Consider the following 24,905-nt stretch of genomic DNA (forward strand, 5'->3'; position numbering starts at 1 on the left):
AAAAAAATTGTGGGGACCCGGACGCTAATTCATTCCTTAATCGTCTTTAGGAATAATTTAAACATTTATAATAAGCAGGGTCTAAATTTTTTTTAAAATACAAAGCGGAAACGTAATGTAATTCAATTCAAATTACATATTAAACATAAAAATATAAATCTTGTACTATCTACAAGAATTCAACTAGGTTCAACTATATATCAGTGCTGAATCCTAAGTTGCTTCGAAGCCCGGATCTCCACGCTATCTAGTCCAGCCTCGTTCTCTTCTTGACCCTGATCCTATCCCACCTGTTGTCATGCACACATACAAACAAGACAACAGCCGGATAACTCCGGTGAGAATTACATTCTCAGTATAAATCATGTATACATGCAATCATAAAAACAATGTAACCGCATATAACAGATATGTCTAACATGTATTCAAATCAGAATATAAATCCATATCAAGAATAAATCCTATTCTAAACATGTACCATCATCAGGAACATAAATCAATATGTACCATATTCAGGAACATAATCAACATGAATCAATATAACTGTCAATTAGACTCATGACTTCACATTTAAGACTAGACTCAATCCTAGTCTAGGGATCCCGGTTTCCAGATGTGGTATTCCTATATCGACCAACAGTAATAGAAAAGACTCCAGTTCTATCCACGTCGATATAACCATAACACCCAGATATAAAGATGTCGGTATTCCTATATCGACCAACAGTAATAGAAAAGACTCCAGTTCTATCCAAGTCGATATAACCAAACATCTAGTGTCCTGACCTAACCGTCATGGACTGTGGTCCTATCGTCAATACACTATCTTGTGACATCGTGCAATGTGCCCGTGGCGATCCCACCACTATCAGGCACTTCTGTCACAAGATTACTCGTCTAATACCTGCTGTCTATAAATCAAGAGAACAAGTACGTCAATCAAATCAATACAATAAGGTAAAGTATGTGATTTAGGGAAACTCGAGCCAAACCTCACTCGAGTTGTGCAATCCCAACTCAACATTAATTTATACCTTTGTCTTCGCGGTCTGCCGAAGTCAAAGTCTCGAAGTCAAATCTGTCCATATCAATCTGAAATACAATATCGCATAGGCACAATCTCAATATGCAACTCAATTCCAAATCTATTCTAATCAATACTCAAATCACACATAATCTAATCAATATCGAATCAAGATACAATCTAATCCATATCGACGATATCACGATATAATCGAAGTCACTACTGAATCTGATCAATATCAACCCATTGATGTTTCGACGGTATAACGATACAGTCTCGATAACCCCGTCAATCTCAACATCACAGATATAATACCAGAATTCATAATCAATATCGGTACAACTTATAATCAATAACAACATAATTCTGATATCACATCGGTCTAATCACAATCAAATCACTCTGAGAATTCATAACAATTGCATAATCAGTCTGTTCTTCGATCCGATTTCAATTATACGATGTCTACTATGTCAAGAACACTATATATCAATCATATTTGATTCTGGCAATGTCACAATTTCAAATCGTATCAAAACGTAATAAAACTTACGTCCAGTTGAAGCTCTTGTCGATAGAAATACAGTACTGAAGTCGATTGAAAATCAGACGGGCGGATCTTTCGTAAATCACAAATCTACACGATAAAAGGCGTAAGGATATTTCTCGGAGCTTCTCGATTCCTTTTCCAACGTTATGATGAAATTGAAACTTGTTATATCTATATATATATCCACGTTGCATGCTAAGATACGTGTCTTATTCTTAACAATCTCCAGGCGGCGCTCGGGCGGTCACAAACTACCGCCCGGACGCGGAACCTTCTGCCCAACATTTTTCTTATTGAACTCTGGCGCTCGGGCGGTCATAAACTACCGCTCGGGCGCCATACGTTCTATCCAAAATCCAATATTTTGATGTATTGGCGCTCGGGCGGCCCTTTTCTACCGCTCGGGCGCCAACAGATCTGTACAAATATTGAGCTTGCATTACACCGACGCCCGGCTTCTCCTTTCGAGCTCTTGTAACTTCAATTTTATCAATTAATCAATGTCTGATTACAGTAATTAAATCTTGGGCATTACAAAAATAAAAATTTTGGACCGTAGTTCAAAATAATATGTAGGACCGAGTGCTTACTGATTTACCAAAAGCTATAGCTAGTGGTAATGGTGCAACTCAAATCTTTTAAACTGCACAGCAGCACAAGCACCACGGTTCGATCGCTCTACTAAGCAGAGACAATTATTGCACCCAACAATCTCTCTCCCAATAATTGCACTCCTTGCAATAAATGAGAATCGAACTCGTGACTTTGGCTCTGATATCAATTGTAGGACCGCTCGCTTGTCGCTTTACCAAAAGTTATAGCTAGTGATAATGGTGCAACTCAAATCTTTTAAATCGCACAGCAGCACAAACACCACGGTTCGACCGCTCTTCCAAATAGAGACAATTATTACACCCAACATAATAGAATAAAAAGTTGAGGCCCGATTCATTATGAAATTTGGTAGATTAAATTAGTGATTAAAGCACATCATATGTAGGATGAAACCAGGATTTTGTGTTTAAGTGGACTGAACTGAAAATAAAGGGGTATATTGGTTTTAGACTTTTAATAATTTTTATGGAAAAATAATTATGCGACATTCAAATTTGACATTTAAAAACTCTACAAAAGTTTAGGTGTAATAAAAATATCAAATAGACATTTAGTAACTCCACAAACTTATATTAAGTACAAGAATTAAAATATAAGATACAACTATAAAATGTCAAAAAATATATTTGATTCGACCTAAATATTTGGATGGACATTTTGAGAAATATTTCAAACTCGCGTGCTAAATTTCATTTTTATTAAAAAAATCAATACAAAAATTAAATTTCATTTTTTTCTCCTCCATATATTTTTCCTTTTATTCTGACTTTTTTAAAACATATTTTTATTGCTAAAAAAAGTTAAATTCAAAATTTTTAAGATCGTTTATTCTATTTTTCTAATTTCAGTCACAAACCTTGTAAAATTTAAATTATTTTTACTAAAAATTTTAATAAAAATTTATTACACACATAACAAAAAATTTATAATATTTTATTGGCCCATAAAGTAAATATATATATATATATATATATATATATATAATATGTTTGTGATTGATACATAATTTTAAAAGTTTATAAACACACACATATATAAAGATAATTATAATAAGTTAAATATATTAAAATTTTATAAAGTTATACTAACTCAAATATTTTAACATATTTATTTTTTATTTTCTGGTATAAATAATTGTTTTGTTTATTTTTTTAAACATATTGTCAAAAATAAATTTGATATATTTTTTATACAAAAAATTATTTAAAATGAATAAAATTATTCTAAGTTTGATAATTTATTAATATTGAAATTTTTGTTATTCATTTTCTAAAAATTTGAATTAATTAAATAAATATATTGAATAGAATTAATATTAAATTTTAATTGTAATAAATTTAATACTGACTTATTTATTGTATTTTGTAAATTAAATCAATAAATATGAAATATGTATATTGACAAATAAATAAAAGTTATTTATGTTCAAATATTAGTTAAATTTTTTTAAAAAAAATCACAACAATAAATTATAAAATGGATAGGGTTCTATGAAAATGTTAACAAATGTCCAAAAAGTCGTGCTAAATAAATCCACAAAGATTATGTAAAATCTTTAGAAATCTGTAAAATTCTGAAAAAATCACTAGAAATTCATCAACTTAAAAAAAAAATTATTTAAAAAAGTCAGCAAATCTGTGCAACTGATACACCCCTAAATCGTCATTTTTTTAATTGAAAAATATTTGTTCATGACAAATTAATACATCAAATTATGTAATAAGTCTATCATAGTAGAACTATAATATTTCAAGAAAATACACACACAAATAAGTCTTAAAAAAAAAAGCAAATAAAAATAATATAGAAAAATATACAAGATAGTCAATCAAATTCATTAATGATATGTTTTATACTGTGAAACATCTCGTCAAACTCATCTATCATGGATTCAACATCTATCGAATCAACAAACCTCGCTCAATGCAAACAACCGAACAATTTGCAAGAAAATCGTTGTTCATTTTATTACAAAGTGTTATCTTCATAAAATTCATTACTGAAAATGCTCTATCCGTAGTTGCTATCCTAAAAATTATTAAATAAGTTAATAAATGTTTTACTAAGATTTGGGCTAAAATTTTAAATATCACCTCTGACCATATATGTTAGATAAAATTCGGCATTTAGAAAATTATTTTTGAAACATATACAACAGTTTCTCAAATAGATTCGTATGAAAACTTTTTTCCCCTTAATTTCTTTAAAGTCGCTAGCTATTTTTATATTTCTCATTAATATTTACCTTTAGTTAGTTGAAGTAGAATTATGATACATATAAATTTGGTTGGATGTCACGTTAGGTATTTATACTTGTCATGTGTAATAAATAGCAAAGATATGAAACTACCTAATAACTTATAAATCTACTCTCATATTAAAATCATTGAAAAAAATGTGCTGGATAGAGGGACTAGAGCTCTCCTCTTCTCCTCTTCTCCTCTTCCTTCCCTCCCTCTTATTTTTCTTATCCTCTCTTTCTTTTTCCTCAAACATATGATCATACTAAAGATTCCTCTACGCCTATGTATTTTCCGCTCTTTCACGTAAATCTTCTAAAGTTTTCGGGTTTTTTTCCTGCTATTGACTCCTTAAATATTATTTGACGAAGTTTTCGGATCACGTATATCAATGTAGGAATATCTGACAGGCTCTTAAACAGATCTAGGTAGTCGTAGACGGTTTGCTAGTGAACTGGTCTACGTAGTTGTAGACGATTGACTCATAAAAAGAACTAGGTAGTCATACATGGATGGCTCGAAATAGGTTGACGTAGCTATATATCGATAAACAACCAACTTCGTGGATAGTCACCCACGTCACTAATTAAGAGGTGTCAGGGGTTGCACTATATTGACACTCTGATGCTCAATTCAGGAGACATTTCATAAATATTTTCCGAAAGATAGAGAACTCAAATAGACAATTTTGTACTTTGGATAGTGAGTGTGATTATCTATTTATAGATTTTTAAGAATGTATAACGGACTTAGGCTTTCGTAGCAAAGTGAGACAAATAATTAAATTAGCTTATAACCATGAACTCAACTAGCGTGATTTGCATACTATTTTGTTATCCGAGGTATACTCAATGCGCACGATAGAGTAGTCGTTGCAGGTTCTCATATCTTTACAAAAAATTGTATCCCTGGTAAGAGCAATTTCATGGATCGATTTGCGATCGAATTCCAGATTCAAATCTTGTAAATATCTTTATTTATTTTCTACTTTTGAATGTATGATACGTGAAAGGATCAAATAATATAAGCTGTTTGGTTCGAAACACGCATGTTACAATGCGAGAAGATTTGTTTTTTGTTTCACTCACAAATCACACTAACAAACCGAAGCCCCACGACAATCGAATGACGCCAATGTTTCATCTACAATCATCGCTATAGAAGAAGAGTTGGGAGAGATGAGGACCTGAAAATTTAAGAAAGTAAGTCAAATTAAATTTTTGAAAAAATAAAAATTTTCAAGTATATTTGAGCCTATTCAAATAAACATGGGATGATTGTTTTTTTTAAAGAATGTGTTGGGTGTAATAATTGTCCCTGCTTGGTAGAGCGATCGAATCGTGGTGCTTGAGCTGCTGTGCGGTTTAAAAGATTTGAGTTGCACAATTACAACCAGCTATAGCTTTTGGTAAAGCGGCAAACGCTCGGTTTTACAATTGGTATCAGAACTAAGGTCACGGGTTCGATTCCCATTGATTGCAAGGAGTGTAATTATTGGGATGGAGATTGTTGGGTGCAATAATTGTCCCTGCTTAGTAGAGCGATCGAATCGTGGTGCTTGAGTTGTTGTGCGGTTTAAAAGATTTGAGTTGCACCATTACCACCAGCTATAACTTTTGGTAAAACGGCAAGCGTTCGGTCCTATAGAATGTTTGACAAATATTATTTTATTCACTATCCCCATGGACCTTTGTGTGATTTGGCTAAAAAAGTGGAATCGAAGTTATATTTCAGATTGAGGACCGAAATGAGGATAAATTTTTAAATCTTCCATCTAAATATATGCATTTTAAAAATAAAAATTAATTGTTTGAATTTGTTAACAAAGATCGAAAAGTCCGGACGAAATCCTTCTGGTATACTAATTTGTGCTCTAAAATGTGCTGTACTTTGCTCAAACAAACTCCGTCACTGAACATTATATATAAATAAAATACAATTAATAACTGATAAACTATTTGGTTCATTTTTTTATATAAAAAAATCAATAATAAACTGTTTTGATCGTTTATTGTGATTGAAATATTCTTTTTTTTAAAGAGACATCTCGATTTTTTTGTCTATAATTTAGTATATCATGCTTCTATATGATGTTCGAAAAGTTTACTTTTTAATAATTCATATAAACAAAATTTGTTTGAACAAAATATAATACAGTTGAAATACTAAATATAATATAACATAAGATTCACCCCGATCACTCCATCATCGTGTAATTCGCAACTTTTGAAAATGGTGCCAGTTTTAAAACATGGCATTTATAATTTTTTTTTAATTATAATTTTTATAACTTTTCTTTTTCGTTTTTAAAGGATTTAACTTTACTTTTTTTTTTTTATCCATATCCTTTTGTAATTTTAAAAACGCATGATGCATTGATGCTTGGTATGATATAATGCTTAAAAAATATCATCATACACTACATAAATATTAATTCTCTCACACGCCATTTCTTAAACCACGATTTAAGATATCATCTTTAATCATCTTTAGCCAAGTTTTTAATGGTCTACTAATCATTCTATTCCTTCCATTAACATGCAAATCTAAGATACGTCGGATTAAGAGTCGTGTTTGGTCTTTTATTCACATAACCAAACCACGCTAGACATCTCTCCCTAGTCTTATCATCTACGAGGGCTACATCTAAATAGCTCACAATTTTTTATTCCTAATTCTATCCTTGCGCGTTTTGCCACACATCCAAATTAATATATGCATATCTGCTACCGTCATCTTATGCATATGTAGTCATGTAGTAGCCCAACATTCCGAGCCATAAAGCATAACTGTTTGAATAACAGTCTTATAATATTTTTCTTTCAATCTCGTAAACGTCTTTCTATCACATAAGACTCCTGATATCATCCTCCATTTCATCTATCATGCTTTAATCTTATATTTTATATCCTTTCTAATATACTCGTCTTTTAGATAAGATAACAAAAAACTTAACACTGACTGTCAAACAAATTAATGCTTAAAAAACCATAAGCATGTAAATTATTGGCCACGTTTAATGTTTGTTGACTTTTAATTTTCTTTAGTTGGATGGATGATGAGATGTCGAAAATGTTGTCACGTTCGATGTCACGCGGTATTCTGATGAATCATAAAATCAAAACATTACAACATGACAATTACATAATTAAAATAAATATTTTTTTTTCTTCTGGGAGTCATCAATAAAGATCTGATCCATTATTTAGATTTAAGTTTATCTTGATTTGCTCGTTTATGTGATAATTAGAAATTTTATCGAACATATAATAAAAAATAGTGATTGCAAGTTGTATCATCTTCAAATAATATATTGCGTGTGAGATGTAACTTAGTGGTCTCATTCCCTGTTAGATTAGATGGCTCTTCGAGTTCGATTCCATCGCGTGTGTTGTAATAAAAAAAATAATATATTGAGTGTGATTATGTCCATATAAGTTAATTTATTTGGAATTTAGAAAATGTAATATATTATATTCCAATTCTTTGTTTTATATTTTTTATTTTTTCTGAAATGATATAATCCAATTTTTTGGTTCAAGTTGAAGGGGGCCGGCAAAGTGCATTTAATGGAGTCTGCAGGATCAGTAAAATCACACATGTTGTGCTTGAGTCGTTGGTACACGCACGGAAGAAATGGAAGGACTTGGCTTAAGCTTAGCGGAGCTGCACCGAACTTTCCGCGGAGGGAAGACGAGAGGAGTGGAGTGGCGTAAATCCCAGCTCCGGGCCATAATCAAGCTGATTACTGAAAATGAAGATCAGATTTTCGAAGCCCTCGATCAAGATCTTGGAAAGCACCCCGTTGAAGCTTATCGCGACGAGGTTTATCACTTCTCTTGCTCCTCTTTTCAGAAGTCGAGTGCCCCCTCGTTATTTTGTCCTCCATGCTTGTTCTTTCCTGTAGTTCCATTTGATCAAGTGTTTGTCGCTTCACTTCATTTTGCATATGTTATATCCAAAAGGGTTGTTTAGTAATGATTGGACTTGTGGGTATGAGGTGTTTGTCGATTTTTTTGTATTCTTTTTTTTTTTCCATGTTAGTTTGAAATCATAAAATTTTGAAGCATGTACTTTTACTTTATGAACTGGAGTTGCCCAGATGTACTGTATAACAAGTGCAGGGATAGCAGGAAAACAAACATCAGTAAATCGACTGTAGAATCTACGTTTTTTAGCAGCTCGAAGGATTATACAGATAGTTGATGTTAGTTCCTACAGTGGTCTTTTTTTGATTGTGTTCTCAGATCTTTGAGAATCATTTTCCCCGTCTTATGTTCAGATTGGAATTGTAAAGAAATCTGCGGACCACTCTTTGCTTCATATCGACAAATGGATGGCTCCAAAAAAGGTAGGTCTTCTTTCCGGATCGGACTTCATCACTTCTTAGCATGATCAGTATGATTAAGTTTCTGTCCCAACACGAGCCACGATATTTCTTTTACAAACACAATGTTCTCAAGCTCACAATCACGCGGACAGAAATGACAAGCAAAAGCTGTAATTGTATGGATTTTTTTAAAATTCTTTTTCGCTTAGCACAACTTATTTTAGCAAAGAAACCTTTTGTGGAAGATATGGTGTTTATATATTAATATGGTTGATGCAGGGGTGGCTACCATTGCTATTGTTCCCCGCAAGTGGACAAGTGCTACCAGAACCATTTGGCACCGTTCTCATAATCGGATCTTGGAATTTCCCCATCAGTAAGTATACACTTTTTACCACCTTCATTTTAACCGGCAGAAATAAAAGGTGACATGCTCTTCAGATTGCAATTTACCTTTATCATCATTTTTAACCTCAGCATGTATCGATGTAACACAAGCTTACAACCTCCATTTCTTTTATAAATCTTTGTTTTGAAAATAAGTGTATGACTTAACCCCTTCATGTCATCTTCATTTAGGCCTAGCTTTGGATCCTGTTATTGGGGCAATATCTGCAGGAAATACCGTTGTCCTAAAACCTTCGGAGCTAGCCCCAGCATGCTCCTCTTTTCTTCATCGGACAGTTCCACTTTACTTGGATAAAGAGGCCGTCAAAGTCATTCCAGGTGGAAGTGAAGTAGCTGAACAACTATTGCAGCACCATTGGGATAAAATATTCTTTACAGGTTTCTTATTAATATGTAGCAGTTATATTCTCATGCAGATGTTGGGATTATGATAATTCATTAGGATCAGACAATATCATATTTCAAATGGATGAAGTAGAGGTTTAATTCAACTATTGCTTACTACTACGATAGGTAGTCCACGTGTAGCACGTATCATCATGTCCGCAGCTGCGAAGCATTTGACTCCTGTGACTCTAGAGCTTGGTGGAAAATGCCCTGTCATTCTTGACTCCTTCTCTGGCTCAGACTTGCAGGTTTATAGTTACAAGGCTTTGTGACATTATTAGTAGGTTTACTACTTGGAAAGAAGCATACACCCATTGTGGTCAGAGAATTAAATTCTTTTCGTAATGCTTCAGGAAATGTTGTTTAGAAACTACTTCGATGTTGCTTTCCGGAGAAATATGCTGAGAGATGTCAAGTCTTCCAAAGTCTTAGTTAGTTTTATGTTGATTTTGGTTGTGATGTTGAATTGAAGGTGGCTGTGAAGAGAATAGTTGGTGGGAAGTGGGGACCTTGTGCCGGACAAGCATGCATAGGAGTAGATTATGTTCTTGTGCAACAAAAAGATGCTCCAGTCTTGGTATTACAACTTTCTGTTGTAATTTTTTTTGTCTGTGTACAGGATGATTTTTGGTTTTATTTTTTGTATTTATTTCTTTCAGGTTGAATTATTGAAGAATTCTATCAGAAAATTTTATGGTGACGAGGTGGATAAGCTTCAGAATATCTGTAGAATAGTGAACAAGCATCACTTTGATAGAGTGAGGAATCTTCTCAAGGACCCTTCTGTGTCAGCTTCCATTGTTTATGGTGGTTCAGTCGACTGCAAAAATCTGTTAGTTGTCTTCTTGTTTTCTCTATTTTCTGTTTGGCACAAGATTTAATGGATTACATGTATCAACCATCTAATTTGCAGGATGATTGAGCCAACAATTTTAGTTGATCCTCCGCTGGACTCTGAGATTATGATGGAAGAAATATTTGGTCCATTGCTCCCCATCATCACTGTAAAATTGAATATACTGTGTCAGATCCATGTTCCGCAATCTGCACGCCATAAAATGTATAAGATATTGTCTTATTTTGCAGCTGGATAAAATTGAAGAAAGCATAGAATTCATCAACGAACGACCAAAACCTTTGGCCATTTATGCATTCACCAAATGCAAAAGGTTTAAGGAAAGAATTATGCAAGAAACATCGTCAGGAAGCTTGACATTCAATGATATAATGATTCAGGTATAGGCTGCTAATTTTTCTAGGTAAAAAACAAAAAAATAGAGATGATGATTAAGTACCTGGATTGCAGTTTTTATGCGACGCATTGCCTTTTGGAGGTGTTGGTGAAAGCGGTTTTGGTCGGTATCACGGGAAGTACTCGTTCGATACTTTCAGCCATGAAAAAGCAATTCTTCAACGGAGCTTCTTCCTGGAACTGGAGCCAAGGTATCCTCCTTGGAATGATTTCAAGCTTGACTTCATAAAATTGGCTTACAACTTTAATTATGTTGGGCTGCTGCTGCTGCTGCTGAGGAGGATGCTGCGTCGTTTTAACGTATAATAAAATCAACAAGCTTCATTCTAAGTCTTTTTCTAGTTATCTACTTGTGTGTGTGTGTGTGTGTGTGTGTGTACACACACACACCAAGGGAATAATGTTTACCCTCTTTTTGTTGTAGTAATGGATCTTGTAGAAGGGCTTTATGACAATACTCATCATAAATCTTCTTGAAATCATTTGCTTTCTCACGTCGCTCTTTATTTATTTCACAGACATGGAACAAGATTATGCAAAAACGTCTGTAACAGGCATATTCTGTGTTTATGTCATGTGTTACCTCCAGTCGTGTGGAAGGGTAGGATCCATCGGTTTTTGGTTAATTTTTCCTTGGTTTCAGTAATCTTTGGAGATTTTCAAGTACTAAAATACTTAGATACACATAATTCACGCGTTTCTGTGCCAGAGACGCTGTGCAATACCTAGCTCCAGGATTGTGTCATGCCACCTCAAAATGCACCAGTTTATGTTTCAAGCTGAACTCTGCTCCCCCGTAGCTCTCGATGTAGAATTCTTTCCCATTGTGATTAATCATCCTGATATAGCGTGGCTCATCGTGCATCTGTATCAAGATTCATCCGACGCAGACACTCGAGGCAGTGATATAATACCATGAATCTCTTTTGTTGGATTGAAAACTAGCACTTGTCTTGAGGATGTTTCCCAGTAGGCAGTTCCTTTCGAGTACGACCCGTCATCTCTGAATATCAAATCCTCCCCCGATTTAAATCAGATTATATCTGAACTTCTCCTTGATGATGTTCTAGATGAGTACATTTTGAAGCAAACGATGGACTGATCAAACAATGGTAGTGCACAGATCAAATGATACACTTGCATTCATGTTCAGTACCGCTGGTTTAAGGCTAAGGACAACAGAAGCTTAGGGAACGTGTAGGAACTCCATAAAAAAAAATATTTAATAACAAATAAATTGAAATTCTCTTTGATGCTGTTCTTACGGATTTACACCATTTTCTTTCTTTTTATTTTAAAAATCAATAATAAGAATAATTATATTTAATAACAAAATAAATTTATAAAAATAACAATAACCATGAAAGATAAAAAATAAAAATTATAATTGAGATGATCATTAATAATTAAAATAATAGTGATGATATTAATAAAGTAACAACAACAATAGTAATAAATAGTATACTATATAAATTGAAATTTAATATCACACTGTAAGTATAGTTTAAACTAGCCAGCATTATAATTTTATTTTCTCTAATTGGGATAATAATATTTATTTTTAAATGTTTGAACTTTAGATATGACATTTATAACGCATTTGGATTATTTCTCAATCATACTTATATGGTGATATTATAGATTTTTTTATTTTACTTTCTATTTAAAAATTGTATTAAAAATGAAGAAAAAGAAAGTTTGACTCTACACCAATATCTCATATTGCAAAACTGGAACTTTTTCATACTATTATTATTGCTTATTTTGAAAAAAGCCAATTGTTTTTTATTTGACTATCAATTTTGATGAAACATTCTTATTTTATTTTTAGATTATATATGTATACATATATTCATATTTTAATATCGATAAAGAGAATCAAACTCATAACCACAAACTAAACGCTCATTTATTCTTCCAACTCAAACATGCCTCGAGAACATTAATTAATTACTATTAATAATAGTGGCATACTACTGAGAATCTGTACAATCCCTGACTTTGGTTAATCATGTTTTAGTTTACTCATTTTGTATTTTTATTCTGTAAGTGTTCAATTTCGGGATTGGGTCACGTTTTGGTTTTTAATCTTTTTTTTCCCATTGAATGCACATGTAGCTTCTAAAACATCAGCATTTCTCGGTGTCACATTGGTATTTTTCGGACATGTAATATTTTTCGACGTCACGTCAACACTCCATAAAAAAATGACTAAAAACCAAAACATTACATAATTTATACGACCAAAATCCAAAATTAATGCTCACATGACCAAAACATGAAATGAGCCAACTGACAGGACCATTTTAGATATTTTATTTACCTAACAGAAAACAAAAAATGAAGTTTTAAAATCGGTAATTATTTACGTATATAAACTCGAAATCAAGATGTTAGAAAACACGAAATCAGAACTTTGTTTCTAATGGGTGAGTATACATATTTCTCACTTCGGAGTATCACCACTAGCTGGACCTTTTTTTTACTTGCAATTCAGACCAACATCTGTTCCACAACACGAATAGGATCCAAAAGGTGTAAATCTTATAAGATCAAATGTAACAACATATTGAAATATACACCGAACATTGCAAATGGGGAAAATATTATTGAAAGAGCCATACTTGCGTCCGAGATTGCAGCTGGAAAATTTCTCCCTCATGACAGAACGAGTATATAAAAATGCTACGCGAGAATGTTTAAAAGAATCATCAATTCTTGGGTCAAAAAATATCATTTTTGCTTCAGGGAGCTCTATCAAACGGCTTTGTATCATTGTAGCAAACATCCCAAACAGCTTCCATGGCATCCTTAGCCGCAGCTTCTGAGCAATACGGGTTCGCAGTAACTGATTGCATTACTCTTCGCCTCACACAGTCCTTCAAATAACATTTTACATGAAGTTGACAGGGAGAATGGGATTTCTACGGGTAGATGATCTTTGAAAGTTTTCCGGAATACCCTTGACACTGTCATGCAAGTTTTCTTTACATGCTTTCAATTATTACGTCAGGTATTGAATTCAATTAGATTCAAGCATAATGATGTGAAACACCATTTCAACAGGAATACATAAGAAACATTAAATACATCGGACAACTAGTACGGTAAGAAACTCACTTGCTCATGGCCACGAAGTTTCATGTGACCACGTAATAATTCCCTTTTGTAATGGCAATCACCACTGAGATGACCAGCTCGAATCTGTTTTCAGAGTCATAGATCAGAAAGAATAATAACATGATGAATAACCCCTCTTGTACCCCAACCAGCTTCCCTTCTCCCCAAAAAGAAAAAATAAGAAAGAAATATGTGAAACACAAATAATGTAGATTTAAACCTCACTGCAAGCATGATGTGCACAATTTGTCCAATCCAAATTTTCAGCACGGCAATCATCATATGCATGAATGAGCTCATGAATCACAACTTGGTTCACCTCATCTTGAATTTGCATTTGATTACTACATACAACTATCTATAACAAAGAAAGTTTAAAAGCACAAAAAAAATGAATAACAATATATGCTGCATATATTTCGCAAAAAAAAAATATACGTAAAATTTTAGGTGAAAACTGACATTTCAAACTTATATAACATCATATTCAAAGTTTCTGCCACTGCTCATGGTATATTACTTGGGAAGAATTAGAAATGCCCAGATTCTTGAATAAAGCCAACGACACACTTCATGGAATGACAGGGAATTGAGAATTTAAAAGTAACAAACAGTGGATTCTGATTCAACTACATACCCCTTCACCACGAACATAACCGCCACTGATCTGTTTATCGCAATTGACAGCCTTTATGAAATTGCTTCCAATACTACATCCAGATTTCTCCAGATGCTCCATAAGAAACTTGACTGTTGGAGCTGCAACATTTACATAGAACTGTTGGCGAGGTTCTAAAACCCTAATCCCAACATTGACTAACAATAATTCAAGATGACTTTAGTAAGATGCATACTTCTGAAGCTTTTCTGGATCATCTTCTCACACTGATCCACTGTCATGCCTCCACGCCCCTCAGAAGATGAGCCAACAAAGGTTGCATTTCCACTAAGCTCATCAGCCATCTAATTCTTTTTTGTATGTGTCTTGTGTGCGGGGACTACTTCAACAATTAAGTTTGTATATTTAGCAATTAGATCAGACTCAAATAGTATTCTTTCCATCAATTTGTTAAATACAATTTAAATTGGATGAGCATTTGATATTGTAGGGCCCAGATTAGCACACTCGAATCACATGCAGGATTATGGAATCAATCGAGTTGTGAGAAAAATATTGAGGTCTTTCTTAATAAGCATATTTAAATATGTTGATTTTTGGATAAAATTTTTATTTAAAATAATATAACCAATTCCATCATTTTAAGCCACAGTTTAATAACAGAAGAAATAGAATAACCACGAAATAATAAATGTTTCAAAACAATCCCAAGGACAAAATGTCCAAACTAAATAAAAGTATTTCATTATGATAAAAACCTTGAAATCCTAATGAACCCAAAATAAAATAATCATATCCAATCCCCATGAATCAACATTGCCTCCATGTATTCATCTCCTGAAAGTCACAAAAATTCATTGAACCCCTAAAAGTCCGGCAACAAAATCGACCTCAAGGATAAAGACAAAAACTATCAATAACAACAGATAATAAACATATTCGTAGACATAATACCATAATTCAGAAAAAAATAAAAAATAACATATTAAATATTAGAATTTCTATCATGCAACAAGAGTCGACTCACATGTACGGTCGTATATGCAACAAGTTGATCTGCCAGAATCAAAAGATGACTCACATGACAGACATTAGAAAACAACATAGTAGAGCATAACATAATGGAGCGGAGCATAACAAAAAAACATAGCAAAGCACTACTGAACAAATTCCAAAATACGGAATTCAAAAATACGCAGATCAACATAGCAAATACTTAAAACTTAATGTAATCAATGATTTATAAAGTGTATCGATTTTTTCTAAATGATTTCCACTACACGGCCTACGCAAACAAAAGCACTTACCCCTCCAATTAATCGGAGATTCCACCTACAGCGCTTATTCCATCTCGCCGATTTTATTCTAGAATTGGATCAAGACTTCCAAGGTTGTTCTTTGAACATGATTGTTGAACAACCCACATAACTCAAATTCAATGGCAGAGTACTTAACAATTTCCCTTAACTTGTTTTCACTTACTACATCCTAACATCAGAGAATAAAAAAATTTAAAATAGGAATTATCGTGAAAATTAATCCAACACCGGTGCATCAACCATAATCTAAATCCAAAACAAAATGCCTTAAAACTAACCTTAGTTTACGGTGAGAAATGAAGTTAAATAGTGAATCCGGTGCCGGAGCTGGTGCTGCAGCTCGATCAGGCCGTGGGTTTCCTTCACCTTTTCTTTCTTCTTTACGGCGCAGAGGGTTTGGCTTGGGGGTTGTCCCCCTTCCCAGGCCCAAGAAAAATATTACAAGATAAAAAATACTACTTGTTTACTCATTATATTTTTAATAATATTCTCATTTATATATTTATCTACATCTATCCCAGTATATATAAAAATCTCGACAAAAACTCATGTGAGACGATATCAATGATTGTCTTTTGTGAGACGAATATCTTATTTGAGTCATCTATGAAAAATATTATTTTTATGCTAGGAGTATTATTTTTTATTGTGAATATCTGTAAGGTTGACCCATATCATAGAAAAAGATTCGCGAGACCGTCTCATAAGAGACCTACTCAAAATTCTCCCACATTCTTCCAAAATTATCTTTATATGATGCATATATTATACTTTTATTTTTTCTTTTGTTTTTTTATTTCAACCTTCAGATCGTACTTTAGTCACTCGATAATTTTTAACATTATGATATGACCATCATATAAATATAATCAATTCAAATAACAGTATGATCCTTCATTGATTTTTACATCTATGATATCACCTTTATTTAAATATAAAATAAATTAATTAGAAAAAATATTGTACACGTACACACCGGATGCTCGAGATACACTAATTATTATTAATAAAGAAAGTGGGGTGAATACCTTTTGTTGAGGCTTTTTCAATATTCCTAATCTGCTCTTAGAACAATATATTAATAAAATGTCAACTTCTTAATTCATTTATGTACTATGGACATAATTATCGAATCAGCAATAGAAAAAATTTGTACATGGGAACTTTTATATATCTTATGGATTAGATGCAGAATTTTTTGGAGGTGTCATGACGTTGTAGGATTTGGGGCAAGCTATTTGGGTTCAAGTGAATGCAAATTGAATGACACAAATGATGGGCTGCCAACCATGTCATGTGTACATTTGTTGTACAAGCTGTTTTAAAAATAAATAGTTGTGCAACTGCAGTTGTTATCACAAGTTCATAAACTATAAAACATTGCAAACTATTTTTATATGAAAACAGAAGAATATTAGAGAAATACGAATGCGTATGTTTTTTTTTTTTACTTTTGTATATCGTCTATATCGGGTATCCTGTCTACGATATATGTGTTATTTCAGCCAGATGGAGGCTTATCGGAGTGCAATAACCGTCCACAATGCCAAAAGACGCCTCTTGGAAGCATTGGTCCACGAGAGAACAACATTTTTTTGTGAACAGATACTACTAGTGCCCCCGCGTCACTTTTTGGGCATGAGTACGCTCACCTTTTGAAAAAAAAGGCTGAGAAGAAAAAAAATTCAGTTGGGTCCTGATGTAGCAAAAAATTGTGATTATCCGAATTACTCTGCAGGTTCGTAAACGGGTCCAAGTAGCTGGTGGAGAGAAATCTTTGTGGGTTATCACCTGCGTCACAAACAAACGTCAGGGGCGCCAGGGTTTGCCCGGTGTAGACACTCCGACACTCAAGTCAGAAAATAATTTAAAGATGTTAATTGAGAGCTAAAAAGTTTAAGCATAAAATCATCCTCTTTTGAATAATGAGAATCCTCTCCTATTTGTAGATTTTTTTGGAGTGTATAACGGGCTTGAGCTTGAAGTTTTATAATTAATTCGGATCTCAATAATAAATTGAATAATTAAATTGAATCAGTATCTATCGAGCCTTAATGGCATCTTTCAAATAAACCCACCTAGAAAAATTTCCAGGTAATGGTTGTCCACCTGCTCTGCAACAACAATATTTTTTTTTCACTTTCGAGCCTCAGGTTTTTCTTGTGCATTTCTTGCTTAATTTTTATTAATTAAGAATGCATATTATTTCAAATGAATTTGCGTGAGGAACTATTGTATCTAGATATGTAGCTTGTGATTTTGAACATTCCTTAATAAAATACTATCATATTTACTAGATCATGAAGTGAATATGATATCTTGAACTTCTTGACGGTTCATGTAAAACCAAACAATAATACCCTACACAATAATCGCTATAACATCCCACTTGGTTTTTCCGGTTGTGATCGTTTTGGTCATGAAACATATTTTGGCTTCATAGGTGTTTCGATGAAGCGATCCATCCTCACATGTGACTCCTTATAAAAATATACTACCATACTCTGTCTTTTCCAAGTTGATGAATCAATCAAAGTACAACTTAACCTCACTAAATTGGTAGGTGACATCACTCTTCATCCTAGGAATGAGAATGGAATACTTCCCGAACATTCTCCCAAGTTTTCATAAATTAGTTGTCCCTTTGAATCAAGATCTTGGGATCTCCAATCTACAAGGTTGAGTGTCCATTATGAAAACTTTATATTATAAGTTTTAACCACAATATTCTTGACATGCTATACATTTGATCTCTATTTTAATGTGTTTATAAGCGAATATGTCAAATTATCTTTTGTCTTGATATAATCAACATTGATAAGTCTATTAGAGATCAATTGTTTCACAAAATTATGTTTTTGACGAATATGTCGAGACTTGTCATTATAAATATTGTTTTGTGCCATTGCAATAGAAGATTGACTATAGAAGTGAATCATTATTACGGAAACTGGTTTCGTCCAGCAAGGAATATCCTATAGACATTTGTGTAGCCATTCAACTTTTTATGCCGTTTTGTCTAGAGTTATAAACTAAGACTCCATGGTGGATCTAACAATGCAAGTTTGTTTGGATGAAAAACATCATATGCCTCAGGGCTAGAAAACGTGTCTTGCAAGGACTTTGGATATATTTTTCAACATGTAAGTGAGAACATCTAGACCAAATGACTTTGTAGTTCTAGATTTTTTTCTCCGTCTAGGTTCTTCATCTTGTGCACAACCTTCGTTTGTCATTTCTCTATTCTTTTTACTTGAACTAGGATTTTCCCCCCCTTGAAGGGACTTCCTTTTGATTAGGATCTTCTTCTTGAGGAAAGCTTTTACTTGCCAGTTCAATTAATCCTTAACTTGAACTAGGTTCATCCCTTTGAGAAGAACATTTTTTGTTGTCATCGTTTAAAATTTGTGCCACCAAACTTCTCTAGTTTCTCTCCATTTGTCGTAGGAGCATTTGTTGTTGATGTGAAAGCCATCTCTAGATTTCAATAATCTTCTCAAGCTTGTTGGTATTGATTATGCGTTTGCGAAAATACAACGGATGTGATGAAATTTTGAAGATTTACAATTGAGGCTCGTGTTGAACACGATTTTGTAGAAGAGATTATGCCCCGCTCGTGATGCTTCAGAATGTGACACTCTTCTTCCAAGATACAACAATTATACTTGTGATTATAGCATAATAAAACACAAGTTCATAAACCAAAATTTTTTTGCAAACTCTTTTTATATGAAAAGGAACAATATTATAGCAATAAGAATGCATGTGTTTTTTTCTCTCTCTTGTATATGCTCTATATTATGTTTGTGTCTATTATATCTACGTTATTTCAATCAGATGGAGGCTTATTGGAGTGCAAAAATAGAACACAAGGACAAATGACACCTCTTGGAAGCATTGGTACATTAAAAGACAACACTTTTTGTGAACAGACACTACTAGAGTCTTCACTCCACTTTTCGAACATGGATGCACTCACATTTCGAAAAACAGGATGAAAAAAATTTCAGGAGGTGTGGGGGCACCCAAACAGTGGCTCCCCCGTGCTCACCTTTCGAATAAACCTACCTGAATTTTTTCTTTAGATAATAGTGACTCCCCCGCGTTGCTACAATAACTTTTTTTCCACTTTCGAGCCTTAGGTTTTTGTGTGTCTTTCTTGCTTAATCTTTATTTATTAAGCTTTCCAACAACACTAAAAAGACATATAATTCGTGTGCGAGCACGACTGGCACATGTTGACTGTAGAACTGGTCGAAGTGAAAATTAGTCTCCTAAACTGTAAAACCCAAGATTTTGAGTTATCATGTTATCAGGGTAGTATATCTTGGATACCAGAATTTATCTGATTTTAAGATGTGAGATTTTTTTGCAAGATTGTACCAAGATTGAGTGAATAATAATATCGTGTATATTATTTAAAATTTGAGCAGGAGAAAAATCCAAGAGTTTAATTGATATTGAGATACCGGGATAAAAATCAAGCAAGAGAGAATAAAATCCCTAGAATTCGAAATTATCGGTACACATATTATACAAATTTCGAAAATTTCATAAGGAGGAGGGTGTAGATTTCAAAAATCACAGAGATTAGATGAAGATTTGATTTATAATTCAAACACACTAAAATTCTTGATCACGATAGCAGTCAACCCCTATAAATAGGAAGGCCACCTGACTCAAAATTTCACACCTCATATCTCACCATATTTTCGAAATCCCCTCTAGTTTTCTTAAGATTTTTCGAGCACAGCGAAGCGCTGCCGCAGTCCAGCCACCGTGGTTTTCACGTTTTCTTCAAGAAGTTTAAAGTAAGTGGGCTATTTTTAATGTTTAAAATTTAGGTTATGCATATGGGATTTTTCGAAATTTTGAAAGAAAATTTAAGAATCGAGTACAATCTTTCTTCTACCCCGTTCTTGTAATTGTCATACGTTTTTAGCACTGTGAGGAGTCAACCGTATATGGGTGGGAATCCCAACTATGACGTACCCTTACGCGGTGGGGGACATAACAGCTATACGGCCTCGCCCCCTTAGAGGAGTAAAAATTAGGGACTGACGTCAGTAAACCATAGAAGGTAGATAAATCGCAGTGCTTGGTAAAGGTTATGCATGTGAACATTATTATGCCAGTATGTGTTTTCTTTTGAAATTTATGCATGTTGTTTTATTGTGCTCGATATTTCCCCACTTGCTGAGTATTCCCCAAATACTCACCTCCCTTACAACCTTCCCAGATAAGCCCGAAGAAGAACTCGAGGATGAGGAGTCTGAACAGTTTTGGGGATGGTGAACACTAAAGGAATCTAGTTCAAGTTATTTTTTTTCGTTTCCGCATTATAAACTCTGTCGTTTTAGTTATTTCATTTGTCAGTTGTAAAGACAATGATTGTTTTTTTTTTTTCCAATTTATGAAATAAACTGGTTTCGGTTTATACTGTGCTACGGGCTGGTTGTTTTTCGATTGTGTGATTGATGAACAACGCCGGTGTCGACCAACCCCGGTCTCGGGGCGTGACATTCTAGTGGTATCAGAGCCGCCAGGTTCATAATTCGAGTGGGAAAAATCGAGTTTCAAAAAAAAAATCAAATTTCGAAAAAAAAAAAAAAATTCGGCCAAACAGCCCCTACGCGCGCCGCCGCGTTTTTCGCCGATTCCGGCCGCTTCCGATAGTGTTTCTTTGATCGAAGACCAGATCTAGAACCGTCTCGATGAGACGAACAAAAGCCCTCAAACAATTTCATATTTCGTGTTCGGATGAAACGGGAATTTCAGATCTACGAATTTGGCGTATGAACCCTAACCCGAAAATTATTTTTTCCAATTACCCTATCAATCTTACTCCGATTTTCAATTAATTTTACCCAAACAATCTACGATCTATGGGTAACTTTTCCCAACAATAAATTTTGGGATCGGATCAAGAAATCAAAAACGCCAGTTTCAAGGGAGTTGACCGATTTTGAGCGAGTTCCGGCCAAATTAAGCAGTTTTCCGACCGATTCTGGCCATGCGGTCACCGGTTCCGTAACCCTTACCCCGTCGCCGACATACGCCTCTGCTCCGACCGTACTCCGGCGAGTCAACCCGGCGAATCAACTCGGCCGAATCATCGAGTCAACCCGCCAGCTTTAACCTCCTATTTTCGGAAATTTTTCGAAAAATGCATATATATTTCGATACCCTGCTCTATTAGTTCTTGATATTTATTTTATCCTATTTTTGATATTCTGAGCATTTCCTTTCTTTATTGTTTCAGGAAATGGCTCGATTCCGTGTCACCGCTCGTAAGAAAGTGACCCCGATTACTCTTAGGGAGACGACCCAGCTGGATAATCACCGACCTCGCACACGCGCTCAGGCTACTATACGTTTAAAAGAATTGGCCCTCATGAACCAGGATGCGACTATCAAGAGGCTGAGAGCTAGTAATCTCGAGAGGAGGCATCAAGTGGAAAATCTGACTACCAAACTAGAGGCAGCCGAGAAAAGGATTGACGAAGTCTTCCAAATGTTCGAGCTCACTAAGGAGCAAAATTCCGAGCTTCAAGACTCGTTAACCATAGCAATGGGTCAAGCCAAGCGGGCTAGGGAAGAAATGGATAGGCGCACCGTGGAGTTAACTGAAGCACGACTAAAGGACAAGAAGAGGATTGATGAGTCATGGGGCATGATGATGAAGTTGTCTGAGAGTAATCAAAGGCTATCCAAGGAAGTGGACAAAGGTAAAATGAAGAAAAAAGAGCTCCTCGAGAAAAATAAGGCAAATGGTATACATGCAAGAAATGAATTGAATGACGCGATAGGAAATATTCTGACCCACAGGGAACAGATTGCTGAGTTGGAATCGGAAAATCATAGTCTTCAGATGCAGCTGGCAGATTTCTTAGACCCAGAGATGCCTGATGACCCCGAGGAAGAAGAAGCCCCACCTGATGTGGCAATGGGAAATGGCGAGATAGCAGATTAGAACGTTTAGTGGACCATTTTTTTTAGTAGTTTCTTTCCGTTGTTGCTACATTTTCTTTTGTTCAGTACATTTTTATTTTATCTAGATTGGTCATGTTCACTTATTTTTCCTGTTTGAGAAATCAATAAAATATTTTATTTGTTCCATTGATTTCAATTTACTTCTACGCAATTTATTGCATGAATCCTACCAGTACAAATTCTTAGATCTTGTGATTGTAGGAAATGGCCGGCAGACCCCCAAGACAGAACCGCAACCCGTGTTACGCTAATACCGATCGCGAAAACAGGCAAGAAAATAGACAGGAGGATCGACAGGAGAATGGACCCCCGCCTGCCATCAATCTAAGCCGATCCGATCTTATGGCCATAGCCACCATAGTGGCGACAACACTGCAAGGATTGGGAAATCCGAACGCCAATCAACCACCTCCACCACCACCACCGAATGGAATAAAATTCCATTACGAATCCCTTCGTAAGAACAGGTGTCCGACTTTCAGAGGGGATGCCGATCCTGAAATTGGCCAGAGTTGGCTAAAGAGCGTCGAGACTCAACTGCGACTATTGGAAGTCCCCGAGGCACTCAAAGTAGATGTGGTTGTGCCTTTCTTAGAGGACAGAGCAGCTAAGTGGTGGGAAGCAGTCTCACCAGCCATGATCGCTACCGGGCCAGTCACATGGCAGAACTTCCGAGAGACATTTCTGAAACAGTACTACCCAGCGGAAGTCAGATTGCAGAAGTTGAGTGAATTTGAAAATCTCACTCAAGCTCCAGATATGTCCGTAGTGGAATACACATCTCAGTTTAATGTCCTTGGGTCGTATGCTCCGGCAATCATGGCGGACGAAGTTTTGAAGCTGCACCGGTTTAAGAGAGGATTGAACAGTCGAATCCAGTCAGCCTTAGCAGTTTATCAGCCCGCCAATTTTGCATATCTTATGGGCGCAGCTATTCGAGCTGAAACCGACATTCGCCGAAGTGAGGGGGAATATAAGAACAAGCGCCCTCTTACTGGTCAGTCTTCACAGGGTGGACAAAAGTTCAGGAAGCCCAGTCAATCAGGCGGACCTTCTCCAGGGCAACCCTCCACGGCAAACCACCAAGGACTCAAGCCGTGCCCAACATGCAATTTCAGACACACAGGGGAGTGCCGAAGAGCTAGTGGTGTGTGCTTCGGATGTGGGAAATCAGGGCACCGAATCGCAGAATGTCCTACTGCCGCCAATCAAGCAGCCGGGCCCAACAAAGGAACTGGGTCGAAGGTGGGAGCTAACCCCAACAAACCAAATGAGAATAAGCCTAATGCCAGGGTATTCGCTATGAATCAGGAAGAGGCGGACGACGCCAATGAAGTCGTATCAGGTACAATCTTACTTCAAAAAGTACTTGCCTATGCATTGTTTGACTGTGGTGCTACGCACTCTTTTGTGTCTAAGAGGTTTGCTAAGAAAGTAGGACTTAAGCCCGAATCTCTAACTGAACCTTTTCGGATAGCCACACCTACGAGTAAGACCATAGAAACTCATGAAATTCACAAGGATTGTAAGATCGGTATCGCTAATCAGACTTTCAGTGCCGACTTAATACAATTGGTTATGGTCGATTTCGACATCATTCTAGGGATGGATTGGTTAGCCAGTAATAATGCCATAGTGGACTGTAAAGGGAAAAGAGTTAAGCTCCGAAACCCCAAATCAGGCAGAGATCGTGTATCATGGTAAATCCAAGGAACGAAAATCACTCCTTTCCGCTTCCCAGGCATGGAAGGCCATGAAATCCGGAGACGATATCTACCTAGCAATGGTCAACGAAGTGCAAGGAGAAGTCAAAATGAGGATAGAAGACATCCCAATAGTATGTGAGTTCCCGGATGTTTTCCCAGAAGAACTCCCAGGGACAGTTCCGGACCGCGAAGTTGAGTTCGAAATTAATCTGGTTCCTGGTGCATCACCAATCTCTAAAGCACCTTACAGGATGGCGCCAGCTGAACTCAAGGAGCTAAAAGAGCAACTCCAAGAATTGCTGGACAAAAAGCAAATTCGACCTAGTGTGTCCCCATGGGGAG

At 35.2% G+C, this 24,905-nt stretch overlaps 3 protein-coding genes across 7 annotated transcripts; 2 read left to right on the forward strand and 1 right to left on the reverse strand.

The window, feature by feature from the left end:
• Positions 1 to 7,982: 7,982 nt before the first annotated feature.
• On the forward strand, positions 7,983 to 11,478 carry LOC142551388 (aldehyde dehydrogenase family 3 member F1). 2 transcript variants are annotated; one of them, XM_075660603.1, is made up of 11 exons: positions 7,983 to 8,254; positions 8,712 to 8,780; positions 9,039 to 9,135; positions 9,339 to 9,545; positions 9,681 to 9,802; positions 10,027 to 10,131; positions 10,214 to 10,386; positions 10,468 to 10,558; positions 10,641 to 10,790; positions 10,861 to 11,158; positions 11,325 to 11,478. In XM_075660603.1, the coding sequence occupies exons 1-10, from the start codon at positions 8,066 to 8,068 to the stop codon at positions 11,110 to 11,112; spliced, it is 1,455 nt and encodes a 484-aa protein (XP_075516718.1). In that variant the 5' UTR covers positions 7,983 to 8,065; the 3' UTR covers positions 11,113 to 11,158; positions 11,325 to 11,478. The 2 variants fall into 2 exon arrangements, with proteins under 2 accessions (XP_075516718.1, XP_075516719.1); XM_075660604.1 differs by having other exon boundaries at positions 10,861 to 11,147; positions 11,337 to 11,478.
• A 1,702-nt stretch (positions 11,479 to 13,180) lies between these two features.
• On the reverse strand, positions 13,181 to 16,342 carry LOC142551381 (mitochondrial inner membrane protease ATP23). Of its 4 annotated transcripts, XM_075660587.1 has the most exons (7): positions 16,143 to 16,342; positions 15,573 to 15,601; positions 14,781 to 14,924; positions 14,564 to 14,685; positions 14,147 to 14,284; positions 13,927 to 14,010; positions 13,181 to 13,685 (listed from the first exon to the last, which is right to left on the reverse strand). In XM_075660587.1, exons 3-7 carry the CDS (start codon positions 14,887 to 14,889, stop codon positions 13,551 to 13,553), a joined length of 588 nt encoding a protein of 195 aa, XP_075516702.1. In that variant the 5' UTR covers positions 14,890 to 14,924; positions 15,573 to 15,601; positions 16,143 to 16,342; the 3' UTR covers positions 13,181 to 13,550. The 4 variants fall into 4 exon arrangements, with proteins under 4 accessions (XP_075516702.1, XP_075516703.1, XP_075516706.1 ...); XM_075660588.1 differs by lacking the exon at positions 15,573 to 15,601; XM_075660591.1 differs by lacking the exon at positions 15,573 to 15,601 and having other exon boundaries at positions 14,781 to 14,927.
• Positions 16,343 to 23,061: 6,719 nt separating this feature from the next.
• Positions 23,062 to 24,561, forward strand: LOC142550703 (uncharacterized). Its single transcript, XM_075659781.1, has one exon. The coding sequence runs from the start codon at positions 23,062 to 23,064 to the stop codon at positions 24,559 to 24,561; it is 1,500 nt and encodes a 499-aa protein (XP_075515896.1).
• Positions 24,562 to 24,905: the final 344 nt, after the last annotated feature.

Source organism: Primulina tabacum, chromosome 7 (assembly GCF_025594145.1).
Source record: "Primulina tabacum isolate GXHZ01 chromosome 7, ASM2559414v2, whole genome shotgun sequence".
Lineage (NCBI taxonomy): Eukaryota > Viridiplantae > Streptophyta > Magnoliopsida > Lamiales > Gesneriaceae > Primulina > Primulina tabacum.

What these genes read in the sequence shown, in the direction of transcription:
- LOC142551388 (XM_075660603.1), top strand. Translation starts at nt 8,066, where the DNA reads ATGGAAGGACTTGGCTTAAGCTTAGCGGAGCTGCACCGAACTTTCCGC. An exon ending in TTGAAGCTTATCGCGACGAG is followed by an intron (nt 8,255 to 8,711) that starts GTTTATCACTTC and finishes TCTTATGTTCAG; the next exon opens with ATTGGAATTGTAAAGAAATC. An exon ending in AAAAAGATGCTCCAGTCTTG is followed by an intron (nt 10,132 to 10,213) that starts GTATTACAACTT and finishes TATTTCTTTCAG; the next exon opens with GTTGAATTATTGAAGAATTC.
- LOC142551381 (XM_075660588.1), bottom strand. Translation starts at nt 14,889, where the DNA reads ATGGCTGATGAGCTTAGTGGAAATGCAACCTTTGTTGGCTCATCTTCT. An exon ending in GATCCAGAAAAGCTTCAGAA is followed by an intron (nt 14,686 to 14,780) that starts GTATGCATCTTA and finishes TAAATGTTGCAG; the next exon opens with CTCCAACAGTCAAGTTTCTT. An exon ending in GTTATGTTCGTGGTGAAGGG is followed by an intron (nt 14,285 to 14,563) that starts GTATGTAGTTGA and finishes TCTTTGTTATAG; the next exon opens with ATAGTTGTATGTAGTAATCA.
- LOC142550703 (XM_075659781.1), top strand. Translation starts at nt 23,062, where the DNA reads ATGGCCGGCAGACCCCCAAGACAGAACCGCAACCCGTGTTACGCTAAT.